At 40.4% G+C, this 13,671-nt stretch overlaps 1 protein-coding gene across 1 annotated transcript; it reads left to right on the top strand.

The window, feature by feature from the left end:
* Positions 1-7,532: 7,532 nt before the first annotated feature.
* Positions 7,533-12,810, top strand: LOC311089487 (general transcription factor II-I repeat domain-containing protein 2-like; the record flags this gene model as incomplete). The annotated part of the gene is made up of 3 exons (XM_084124210.1): positions 7,533-7,537; positions 8,269-8,554; positions 11,350-12,810. 3 exons carry the CDS (start codon positions 7,533-7,535, stop codon positions 12,808-12,810), a joined length of 1,752 nt encoding a protein of 583 aa, XP_083980336.1.
* Between the last annotated feature and the right edge of the window lie 861 nt (positions 12,811-13,671).

Consider the following 13,671-nt stretch of genomic DNA (forward strand, 5'->3'; position numbering starts at 1 on the left):
CTGTTAAAGAGTTGGATTCCCATGCTAAACATGGACAAAGTTTCAAAAATTAAGTTGTACGTTTGATGGAGTATTTCTGTGCCAAAAATACTCCTTCCGGTTTGTCACAAGTTTCGGAAAGTTTTTTTCGAGTATGGGTGTGTGTGACGTCAGATGCGGCGGAATTTCCTTATACGGGTCCTAAGGGCGTTTCTCCCGGAAGGGCGCGCGCGCACCCGTAGACCAGAGCCAGGGGGGCATCGTTTCATAAAATATTGAAGCTTCCCCGGGCGCCGCCATTGATTAGCGGACCCCCACCTGCTGTTAGCATTCCATTGACTCCCATGCAATTTGGCGTCACTTTGACAGCGAATAACTTTACATCTGAGCCATTTAAAGACTCCATTTGTTCATTATTTATTTCTAAAGAAACACGAAAATGTATAAAAGGCTCCATTACTTTGTATCTTACGTTATGGCCCCGTAGATGCAGTTTTTGTAAAAATAGGCTAACGATTGCGTCATAACCACGCGACTCTCTGTCGCACAGTAGAGAAATTACCGTATGGACAGGAGGAGAAGCTCGCGGGCAATCGGGGGTCGTAGAGGCAAAATGACAAAGTAATTAATCAGAATACTTAGCAAAAGTTGCTCCTGCTCCTAGCTCATGGACACCTCCTACTCACACTCTCCATCTCTGCAAGTTTCGGAAGGGAATGATTCAGATTTCTCTTGGCACAGCTACTAGAAGACAGACGGGTTGCTCACGTCACATCTACGTCGTCAAGCTCAGTTTGAGTCTGCGCAGTACGCTCGACCCCCAGGAAGTGAGTGCTTCTAATTGACTTCACTTGTCTCCGTTGAATCCAATGGAGTCGCTGTGTCCAGTTTATATACTGACTATGACCAGAGCGAGAGAGCGAAAGCAGTACGCCCATCAAAGCACTGTGCTCGGCTTTAGGGAAGTCATCGGCTGCGCTGCAGTCACAGGACTTAAAGAAAGAAACAATGTCAACAAAGAAGTGTGTTTTTGGTTGCCAGGGCAAGACAACCCTGCACAGATTCCCAAAGAACCCAGCGTTAAGGGACCAATGGATGGAGTTTGTTTTCCCAGAGCATCAACGGAGTTGTGCAAGTGTTCTTGTTTGTTCCCTGCATTTCGACGATGATTGTTTTATAAACAAGGCCCAGTTCGACGCCGGATTTGCAGATCGTCTAATGCTTAAGGATGGAGCAGTCCCAACGATAAAGGTTCACGGTCGTGCGTTGGAACCGCAGGCGGTGAGTAAAACTGCTTCAAATGTCTGTGTGGTGTTAGCTATCGGCGCGTAAGCACAGCAAGTAAACAACATGATCACGTATAATTAATGTATCTATGTCTAGCTTCCAGACGCTCTCAACGCAAAAGCTGCGCGCACTCGTGATTCTTTAGCTCCGCCCACACGGCACGCCTCCAGCCGCTCGTTTTTTTCCGGAAAGACTCGGTACAGCCTATCTTTCTTTTATAAATATAATAAAACTAAAGACTTTTTGGAGATATGAAGGATGCAATACTACTCTATAGGTACTCAAGATTAACATGAGATTGACTGAAACTGAGTGTTTCACCCCCCCTTTAAGTGTCTTCTGAAAGAGGCCTGTAGGTGGCGCATTACACTACTACTAGAGTGATGAGGAATTGATGTTCTGGTCAAAGGGCAAAGTCATTAAAGAAAGCGCCAGAACGCTGCAGACACCATGTGTTCTTTCATCATTTTCTTAAGGTATGTAAAATGTTTTTTTTATGGACCAATATCCATCAATAGATACTTGAGAGATTCATAAATGTTTTCAGATTATGTTTGTGCAGTTTAACAGTGATTGGTGAGTGTTCAAATGATTATTTGATTTGTGATTCAGTCAATGATATTTCCAGCTGAAACAGTTCAAAATTCACGATAACTTACTTGTAAAAATGTGATGTACAAGTAAGAGATTTGAAACTATCAACTATATTTCCTGTGTAATCTTGATAGATTTTCCAGGTTGAGCTGTTTAGTGTTATATTGTGTTTACTCACACCATTTTGTTTAATATGGAAAAGTGAAATGTAAAATGGTGTTTTTCTCTAAAAATATACACTCGTAAGGGTTAAAACAGCATATCTACAGCAAGTGAGACTGTTAATCATTATTAATTGGTTATTCTATGTAAGTGATTATGTTTGTTGCATTGGAGTTATTCTGATTTCTCTTTGTATAGAACTTCACTATATCTTAGATAAAATGAAACGTTAAAGACCAATTGAAGTGTTGAGTGAACACATAGGGTGATGGTAAGAGGCAAGACACATGTATAGTTGTATCCAGATGTTTATTGAAGTTGCTTAAAAGTGTAATGTAGCACACGGCTCGATACTAGATCCTACAAAATCAAAACCATGTACCAGAAACAGAAGACCTGGATCGACTCACAGAACCAATTATTAGCAAAGATGATGGTAAAAATTAATAAAATAAATGAACCACTCAGACTACTGGAATGTAGCTAATTAATGAAAAGGTAAGTATATTTCTTTTCTCTTTGTTTGTTGTATTGCATATGTTGTATTTTTTCAAAATTGGCAGAATGAAATAAAACAAAAAAACAAATGGATAACAGTAGCACACAATATTTGAAATAAATGATAAACACAGAAACAGTCAACAATTCCAAATGTCAGTTTCTGAAATTTTACCACAGTGTCTCAATTTCAAGTTCAATGTCTCAATTTCAAATTCCAAAAAAAAAAATAGGAATGTTCATCAAAAATGAATTAATGAGCTCAGTCCATGAAGAGAAAAAGGAAACTTTGTCCTCAGGGAAATCCAGGAAAAACTTGGAAAAAGAAAAAAAAACCTGTAATGTGTGCAGTTCTGTCCTACCCAATCAGAAAACTCTTTCTCGCAACTCTCACAACTCTTTTACTCTGTTTCCAGGTCCGAAAGATGGGATGGCTCGCCAGTCCAAACCAGGGATAAGGATCCACAGCCAGGACAGAAATCAAGATCACAGCAGCAATTCAGAACTCACAAAAGAGAGAAATAAAACAAGAAACACAAAAAACCCGGCCTTGCAAAGCCGAAACAATCATCAGTTAAACTCGTTCAAATAAACAGTTTCAAATTACTAAAATGTCTGTTTCAATTATTTGGATACAGGAAACAAATACATGCTAGTCACCATGTGCTTAATCAACACACTAGAGTCTATATGCAGAGCTAGCAAAGCTAGCACCGCATGGCACACACTTTACAATAGAGGAAAAATATAATCTCAATAAAAAGTACGTCTATCAAACATTTAAACATAACTATATGCACTCACATATTATATCAGAAAACACTTAAAGCATTTCCAAACTATTTTTTTACAACACTCATCATTTTTCAAATGTATTTTACACATTAAGATTACAAAAACAGTATCCACATTCCCAAAATAAATTTCTTATAAAGAAATCGGTACTCACCAAGAAGAAATATAAATCAGAGAACAAAAGAAAAAAAAAAATAGAAAAATAGTTTCAAGGAAAAAGATCGGAAGAGTGATTCTATCACGTTTGTGTTATCTTCTCGTCGCAATCAGGTTCACAACGAATTTCTCAAAGCTTAAACATAAATCCACTTCTCACTTTTTAACGATCTATTGCTGGATTATTAAACAGCTATTCTCAAATCATTTAATCTGCTATCACTGTCGTGTCCTTCGCAATCTCTCACTCTCTCATTTCTGCTTGTACGCAATACATAGTTCCCACAGGCCAATTAATGTCACGTGACCTCCCCGGAGACGCCATCTTTGAGGGCATAAGCTGCTGTTTACAAAGTTTTACAAGCAAATTTCGAATATTTCTTTCTATTTATAATGTTACGAAAATCATGAAGAGACAAAGTGACAGAGATTATAAAAAGACTCTATTAACACAAGACAGAGAGAGGTACAATGCGAAAATTTCATTCATAAATGGTGTGGATCCGTATGCGCTAAAACTGAGCACTGATTTTGCAGCTTTGCCTCAGATACAGTATTATCCATGTGTACCATTATCTGGTATTGGCTAGGAGTTTTAACACATGTAAGCAATTCCGAGCCTGGAAATATGTGCATGAATATGAATATACACGGTATGAAAATTAATAAAACTCGCGTGCAAATTAATTAATGTAACAGTTAATGCGGAACTACTTTATACGCGGGTTCTTTAGGGACATAATCTGAGATTGCAAGGCTGGAATGTGTGTGTGTGCGTCAGTCTGTGCCTGTGTGTGTGAGTGAGAGAGTCGCTTGCGCGATCGAACAGTGGAAACAATGTTGTTGTTTTTGTATGTTTTTAATACCTCGTCATTTTGTACATATAGGACATCATTCAAACTGCAAAGTGTTAACTTATATTTGTGTACACTCGCAATAAAACACAACAAATTCTTGCGTGTTTTGAGGGAGTTTCTTTCCTGTTTATCCTCGCCAGCCATAACCTCCATCGTTGTTCTGACAAAAGCTTCGTCTTCTCACATTCATGAAGTCTAATGACGGGTATACTGTAAAATCCAAATTTAACTGAACCTCCGGCACGATTTGAACATCCATTGACCCAGCAGGAGATGACCATTTTCACTTTTTATCACGAAATTAACTCGTTTCAGCTTCTTCTTCTAATGTTCTTCCCACAGAAATGGCGCCGGGTCGGCAAATGCCTGTATGTTGTGACGTCATGTAGGAACTATGTATACTTCTGGAAACTTTCCAAAAGGGGCGGAGCTAACCTTTCACCTCACCAATAAGGATTCAGTTCAACTTCTAAGTTTTGGATTATTTATAATAAAATAAATAAATTTTACTTCATGTTCTTCTTTTCTTACTATTATTTTATAGTGACATAAATAAAAGAATACTAATTATCAATATTAGTGACCCGAGTTAATGACCTGGGTTACAGTAATATAGAGGAGAAATGGTCAAATGTATTACATTTAGCTAACTTAGGCCATGTGTCCACCAAAGCGTTTTTTTCACAAGGCTGGCGTGTTTTTTCAATTGTTTTCAATGGGAGTGCTGCGTTTTTAAAGGGATACTCCACCTTTTATGGAAATAGGCTCATTTTACAACTCCCCCAGAGTTAAACAGTTGAGTCTTACCGTTTTCGAATCCATTCAGCCGAACTCCGGGTCTGGCGGTACCACTTTTAGCATAGCTTAGCATAGATCATTGAATCGGACAGGACCATTAGCATCTCTCTCAAAAAAATGACCAAAGAGTTTTGATATTTTTCCTATTTAAAACTTGACTCTTCTGTAGTTAAATTCAAATTCAAATTTATTTATAAAGCACTTAATAAAACAACAAAGTTGACCATAGTGCTGTACAAGCAGTAAAATAATAAGCAGAGAAAAGCAAAAAAAAGAAAATGCATATCCATATATCTAAATAAATAGTACAAACATCATAAAACAGTCAAAAAATATATATTAAATAGCACTAGCACCCTTCACACTTATCTTGATCGAACGCTATCATAAAAAAATATGTTTTCAGATGGCTTTTAAACTGGCCGAGTGTAGGAAGGTCCCTGATATATAAAGGTAAACTGTTCCATAATTTCGGGGCGGCTACCGCAAAAGCGCAATCCCCTCTAGACTTCATCTTAGACCGAGGAACAACAAGACGTTTCTGAAATTGTGATCGTAGTGATCTCATTGACTTTTGTTCCTGGATTAGATCAGCAATATAAGATGGGGCTAAACCATGTAAAGATTTAAATACAAATAACAAAATTTTAAAATGAATCCTAAAAGTGACAGGCAACCAATGTAGTGATTTTAACACCGGAGTAATATGATCGAATTTGCAAGTGCTTGTAAGCAATCTTGCAGCCGCATTCTGGACCATCTGCAGTCTATCTAAAACTTTATTTTGAGCACCATAATATAACGAGTTGCAATAGTCTAATCTCGAAGTGATAAATGCATGAATTATTTTTTCCAGATCTTTCTGGGATAAAAAAGGCTTAATTTTGGAAATCATCCTCAATTTAAAGAAGCTCGTCTTAACGATTTCATTTATCTGTTTGTCAAATTTAAGTGCACTATCACAAATCATCCCCAGATTTTTTACATGATGTTTTCTAAACAGGCTCAGAGGACCCAGCTCAGTTTCAACTGCGTTATCAAGGTCGGAGGGACCAAAAAGAATCAATTCTGTTTTCGATTCATTTAGGCTCAAGAAATTTGTAGACATCCAAGCCTTAACTTCATTTAAACATGCCAACAATCTTTCTATGGCAGTGGAGTCATTTGACTTAAGTGGTATATACAGCTGTGTATAGTCTGCGTAGCAGTGGAATTACACACTGTATTTACGCAAGATTGAACCTAAAGGAAGCATATAAAAAGAAAAGAGAAGTGGTGCTAAAACGGACCCTTGTGGAAGACCACATGATAAAGGTGATGAAACTGATGTGCACTCACCCATACAAACAGAGAATCGTCTATTTAAGAGATAGGACTTAAACCAATTTAAGGCATTTCCAGAAATGCCTACACATGTTTCTAGCCAGGAAATAAGAATATTGTGGTCAACCGTGTCGAACGCTGCTGTGAGATCCAACAGCAGAAGAACAGTCACATTCCCTTGATCGGTTGCCAAAAAAATATCATTAAAAACCTTCAATAACACTGTTTCTGTGCTATGGTGCTTCTTAAAACCCGACTGAAGTACTTCACCGATATGATTTTCATCAGTAAATGACTCCAGTTGAATCAGAACACATTTCTCTAAGATCTTTGCCAGAAATGGAAGTTTTGAGATAGGTCTATAATTGCAAAGAACGCTCTTATCCAGATTTTCTTTTTTCAACAAAGGCTTGACTACAGCATGTTTACAATACTCGGGAACAATCCCTGAAAGTAAGCTTTTATTTATTATAGAAACCATATATGGGCCAACCGATTCAATGGTTTGCTTTAACAGAGGTGTCGGAACAATGTCTTGAGGAGCAGATGTAGACTTCAGCTTAAAAACAATATTGTTAAAAGTAGAGATAGTGATAGGCTCAAACTGTGATAAATTAGCAATGATTTCTAGTGCATTCGAAGGCACCAATGTACACTGCTGTATATTATTCCGAACCTCTGATATGCGATCGACAGAAAAAGTGTAAAAAACTTTCACATAAATCAATAGACAAAACAGCAGGTGCCTCTAATTTAGGATTCAAAACAGAATCAATTGTTGAGAAAAGAACTCTTGGATTTTGGTGATTTTTTTCAATAACATTTGCAAAAAAGCTCGTCCTAGCAGATTTTACAGCCCGTTGAAAGTTAGACAACGAATCTTTCAACATTTCATAAGAGATTTGCAGCTTATGTCTTCCATTTCCGTTCACATCTTCTACATTCCCTTCTTAGGGACCTATTTTGTCCATTTAACCATGGAGTTGGTTTGTGCTTTCTATGCACCTGCCTTAGAGGTGCTACCTGATCAAGTGTATCCAAACATACAGAATTAAAAATGTTAACCGACTCCTCCACGCTAAAATGGGGTGATAGGAAGTCCGTTTTTATATCCTGCATAGAGTCCATAAAAATATTATTGAAATCCCCATGTATAGTTGATTTTATCGAACGAACCAGTCTCTTTGTAGTACAGACTTTTTTCGGTTGACATGGAAGGAGAACAGTAAATAGAACAGGATTATGATCAGCAACCAGAAGATCATCTATGATAATGTCACTGACTGATAAGCCGAGTGACAGAATCAAATCCAGCGTGTGTCCATGGATATGTGTAGGACCGTTAACCATTTGCTGAAGGCCAACAGAGTCAATGAGATTTAAAAAGTCTTTTGAGAGAGAATTTGTTGGACAACATGAATATTGAAGTCACCCAGTATTAATATTTTGTCATATTTCACAATAATATCCGCTAAAAACACAGACAGCTCTGAAATGAAGTTTTTATTAAGTCCAGGCGGTCGGTAAACAATAGCACAAAGCACAGGAGATGACAGTTGCATTTCAAATACTTGGAGCTCAAAACTTGAGAAGCGCTCAGTATTGAGCCTATTACAAATAAAAATATCCTTAAAAATAGAGGCCACACCGCCTCCCCTTCCCGTTTCTCGGGGAGTATTAAAAACTGCAAAATTGCTAGGTACCATTTCTCCAAAAACAGACATATCCCCGGCATTCAACCACGTTTCAGTAATGAATAGAAAATCTAAATTTCGAGCTCTAATGAACTCATTTAAAATAAAAGTCTTGTTTCTCAAAGAACGGACGTTTATCAGCGCCAACCTGATTTCTGGTCCCGCATCGTCCACCGAGACACCGTTAGACTGCTGCAGACCAAGTGGTACAGGGCGAAGATTCCACAGATTAGCTCCCCTCCAGTAGAGACGCAGGGCACGCCACGGATGGGTCACCACGGGCTCCGCCAGTCCGACGGGCTGCACCCACCGCGGCATCGCTCTCTCCGAGCGCCGATACAGCACCCGGCCGCCACTCCACCCCCGCAGCAGCACATCCGCTGGGCAAGGCGTTCTCGGAAGAGAGACCAGGTACGCTTTTAGTTCCACCAACTTTCCTCCCCGCTTTCCACGACGGCGTCGTTTCTTTTCCAGAGGAGGCCAGGGCTCGCGTTTCAGCCAGGTAGGAATAGTCAGCGGCGGCTTAGTAATTGGGAGCCGCAACTCACCTCTTCCATCTTCAAAATATTTCTCGTATGAACTTCGAATATTTAAAAGTGTATGACGATCATAAATCAGTGCGGAGGTAGCGTCATGTATAAACAATGTTGTTAATACAACAACCATAAAAAAACAGGAAAGGACAGAGATTAAAAACATAGAGATTTTTTTTCTTTTGGGGGCATTTTGTTTGTGTTCAGACTTTCTCATTTGCCTGCGCGATGTTAGAGGACGCTGTTAATAAAGTGCACGCCATGAGCACCGGCGCCATCTTGTATGGTTTAGTACAGTTACATCGTGTACTAAGACTAACAGAAAATGAAAAGTTGCGATTTTCTAGGCTGATATGGCTAGGAACTATACTCTCATTCCTGCGTAATAATCAAGAAACTTTGCTGCCGTACCATGAGTCCAGCAGGCGTAATGATATGACGCAGCACCTGAAAATAGTCCCCAGCTCGGTAACTTCCAACGTGACCGGGACTAAGTTTGTCTGACCCACAGTTACTCATTGCGCGGCTCGTCAAGCTATAACTGGCGGCTCGCATAGTAGCTTACAGTATCACACTGCCACTTGCCTTCAGAGCATGGGAGCGAGCGGGGAGCGTGAGCGGGCGGATCTTGGACAGAGCGCAGAGCGGCAATTTCAAAAGGACGGAGCGTCGCATTTCCCGCTCCAATTTCGCTCCGCTCACACCACGAGTCTGAAGCATGCTCAGTCAAGCCTGACCCTGAATCCATTTGTCTTGCACAGTCATCAACAGTAGACTATTTTCAGGCAAAACTCGGCTCAATAATGGAGTTCAAAAAGTAAAATGAGAATTCATACAGGTGTAGCCTATAAGTCGCTCCGGAGTAGCCTATAAGGTGCATCAGTCAAAAAATGCGCCATGAAGAAGAAAAAACATAGGCCTAGCCTCGCACTGGACTATAAGTCGCATTTATTTAGAAATTTATACAAAAAAAACAATGTTATGGACGGGACAGTTCTCCGTTACGGACGTGAGCGCTCTGAAAGCGGCACTAAGACTGCTTTAAAACTTTCACTGAGACCTCAAACAGAAAGCACAAAGCCTGTCTTTAAATTAAATTCCTTTTTGCATAATTGTATCTTAATTTTAATCAAGGTTTCATCAACCAATTGTCTGGATTTAATAAGAAGTAAATATATTAGAAAATAGATAACCACGATACGAAGGCGCCGGCGTGAACCTGGAGTTTGTCTCATGAATGAACCGAAACTCAGCGTATAGCCTACTTGCCTCACAGACCCGACACATATAAAGCTTGAAATGTCTACTTTTAAACAGAACAATTCAAAACGAAAGAAAACAGACTGCTCTCTCTCCCGTATGAAATGTGTATTTCTCTCAGGCGCGTTACTACGAAGATCACGAGTCAGCATCTTTCCAGCCGACAGACATCAAAAAAAAATTAAATGTCTTCTGCTATATTTTACATATTCATAATCATTAATTTTGCCGGTTTGGTTGTGACAGCTTTTAGGTGCCCTTACATGTTACATGAACGCATCAGCACTGAAAACATAGAGATTTATTTTTCTTTTGGGGGCATTTTGTTTGTGTTCAGACTTTCTCATTTGCCTGCGCAATGTTAGAGGACGCTGTTAATAAAGTTGCGAGTAGGCCTACACATTGGATTCACGTTTATTATTATAGGCTATTTAAAAAAAATACCCCAGTTTTTATGCCAGTCGTATCATTTTATTTTTGTTGTATTTATCCGCCACACACCTTGAAGGTCGGTCCATGAAAATATTGTCTGATATTAAACCGGTCCGTGGTGCAAAAAAGGTTGGGGACCGCTACAAGTGATATACATGTAGATTTTTTTTCCTTTTTTGGAGCGAGCGGGGGTGATTTGAGTGGAGCGCGAAGCAAACTGCGTTGAGCGCTGAGCGAAAATGAGCGGAGCGGCCTGATGTAGCTTTGAGCGGGGGAGCGGAGGGGTGAACAGTTCAGTGAGCGATGAGCGGAGATTCTCACCGCTCCACTCTGCTCATATGCTCTGCTTGCCTTTGAATGCAATCCGCTCCATTGTTTACCGGCAATGCTACAGCGGACTTAAACTGCCATCTCGTGGCGGTAAGTTGTAATACAATATTTTTTTTGCAAATGTGTGCATGTGACATTGTTTACAAAACTTGACCGCAGCGCACGTTTGCAGGCAGGCGACGAAAGCTCTGCTAGCTAGCATAAAACACAAAATGGACCGGTTTTTAATAAAAAAGGGACAGAAACGAGCTCAAAAACCAGACGGACAGACACAGTGTTGTAACGAATAGTGGAGTGGATGAGGAAAATGAGTCTGAGGAAGCAGCAAACAAAAATCAGCACAAAGATACCGGAGAGGGGACGAGCAGACAAACGACAGGTGTAACATTACCCAGCAAGAAACGAAAAATACGAAGCATACAAGATGAGCACAGAAAATTTCAAGACAAGTGGACAGACAAATTCTTATTTGTTCTGCATGGCATGAACTCTCTGTGCTTAATATGCAAACAAACCCGTGTCGGTTTCAAACGAAGCAACTTGGAGCGCCATTTCAAAACGGCGCATCCACAATTCAATGAAAGTTACCCGTCTGGCAGTGAACTAAGAAAGAAGAAAATAGCACAGCTCACTGCTTCACTTTGTGAGCAGCAAAATCTTATCCACCGGACAACCTCCACTGCAGAGCGTTTAACAGAGGCATCTTATGAAATAGCGTGGATTTTGGCGCGGGCTAAAAAACCCTTCTCAGACTCAGAAATAGTGAAAGACTGTTTTTTGGCTTCAGCAGAAATACTGTTCGCCGACTTTGACAACAAGGACGCCATCATTAAACAAATAAAAGGGTTACAGCTGTCTGATTCAACAATAATGAGGCGAATGGAAGACATCGGAAAGGACATACGTGACCAGCTGTTGGCTGATCTGCGCGCTGCACCTTGTTTCAGCATCGCAGTGGACGAAAGCACAGACGTCACTGACGTTGCTCAGCTGTGCACTTGGGTGAGGTTCCCAAAAGAAAACTCTTTTCAAGAGGAAATGTTGTGCTTACTACCACTCCATGGCCAAACAAGAGGTGAGGATATTCTGAATGCACTTTTAGTATTTTTTGAGGAAAATCATCTCAGCTGGTCCAAACTTGCAAGTGTGTGTACTGATGGTGCTCCAAGCATGCGAGGCAAAGAGAAGGGTCTTGTTGGCCTCATGAAAAAAAGAGATGAAATCCCCAATTTCATCAGCTTGCACTGCATCATCCATCAGGAGGCACTGGTATCAAAGCTCAGAAACAGTGATTTCCAAAATGTGATGCAAAGGGTTGTGCATGTGGTCAATTACATTGTTTCAAGAGCACTACACCACAGACAGTTCAGAGAGTTAATCCAGGACTATGACACAGAATACAGCGATTTAGTGTTGCACAGTGAAGTAAGATGGTTGTCCCGTGGAAGGGTGCTGGAGCGGTTCCTGAGCCTCCTTCCTGAAATCAACAGTTTCTTGGACACCAAGGGGAAACACCAGCCAGAGCTGAAAGACCCAAACTGGATCATCCAGCTGGCCCTCCTTACTGACATTACCTGTCACCTGAACACTCTCAACTTGCAGCTCCAAGGGAGAGACAAGCTTCCAAGTGACATGCTGAGGGCAGTCAGAGCATTCCAAAACAAAATAACTGCTCTGTGGATACCTGACAGACAACTCATCCACTTCCCTAAACTCAGAGCAACAACCACAAGTGACCCATCTCTGCAGCAGCACTTCAGCTACAGCAGATTTGTTGAAGTTTTGGAGGAGCTGAAGGGTGAGTTTGAATCCAGATTCAGTGAAGTGACTGAACATAAGGAGATTTTCAATTTTATTGAAAACCCCTTCCATGTGGATGTGTCCTCCCTCACGCCAACCATCACACAGCTCTGCCCTGGTAATCGTGCTGCTCTGGAGAGTGAAATAATTGAGCTGCAAACAAATAACATTCTCCAAGTTGAACTCAGAGCAGGTGTTGGCCACTTCTGGAGTTTGGTTTCTGAAGCAGACTTTCCCACTTTGAAACCACTTGCACAGAAAGTGATGTCTTTCTTCATGAGCACACTTGTGAGTCAACATTTTCGACCATGAACACTATCAAGAGGAAACAGAGAAACCGACTGACCCATGCTCATCTTGAATGCCTCACTGTGATTGCAACAACAAACTACAAATACAACATGAAGAAAGTCAAGGACATGCATGCCAGCTTTCGCTCATCCCACTATTAAAGTAAATCTGGTCTTAAACGAAAATGTATTGGCCGTGTTATTTCTTTTTTGTGGGATGTCCAATTTATATGTAGAAATGCACATTTGCAAAGGTGACTTAGTATGTTGTCGTAAAAGTGGCTCGCCTTTTGATTTTGCGCTGCCAATGTGGCTCTTGTGAAAAAAATAGTGAGGATCACTGGTCTAACCTATTAGACCTATTTTCTGTGCTTTCAGGCAGCAAAGTTTCTTGATTATTACGCAGGAATGAGAGTATAGTTCCTCTCATTCAATAGTCAATAGTATTCAAAGTTAACACAATATAACACACTAAACATATAACTCCCCCAGAGTTAAACTCAACTGTTTAACTCTGGGGGAGTTGTAAAATGAGCCTATTTCCAAAAAAAAAACTCCATGAGCGTAACGAGGCGCTGAGCGTTTTTTTTACACTGAAGCGCTGAACGCTCTGCGTCTTTTACAGGTCGGCGAGAGTTGAAGAATGTTCAACTTTGGGTAAAACGCAGCGCTCATCACTGTCACTTTTACACAGCCGTCCAATCACAGTGGAGGAGGGGCGGGACAAATACCACACCGACCAACTGTCACAACATTCTTTCTGTACAACGACATCAACCAGCAGAGCTAACCGAACAAAATGGATGAAAAATAAATTTTTAGTATGAAACAAATTATCTGCGTACAAGTAAACTGTGCTGCGGATATTCTGTATCATAGCAAC

Source organism: Abramis brama (genome assembly GCF_963993115.1).
Source record: "Abramis brama genome assembly, chromosome: 9".
NCBI classification, from domain to species: domain Eukaryota; kingdom Metazoa; phylum Chordata; class Actinopteri; order Cypriniformes; family Leuciscidae; genus Abramis; species Abramis brama.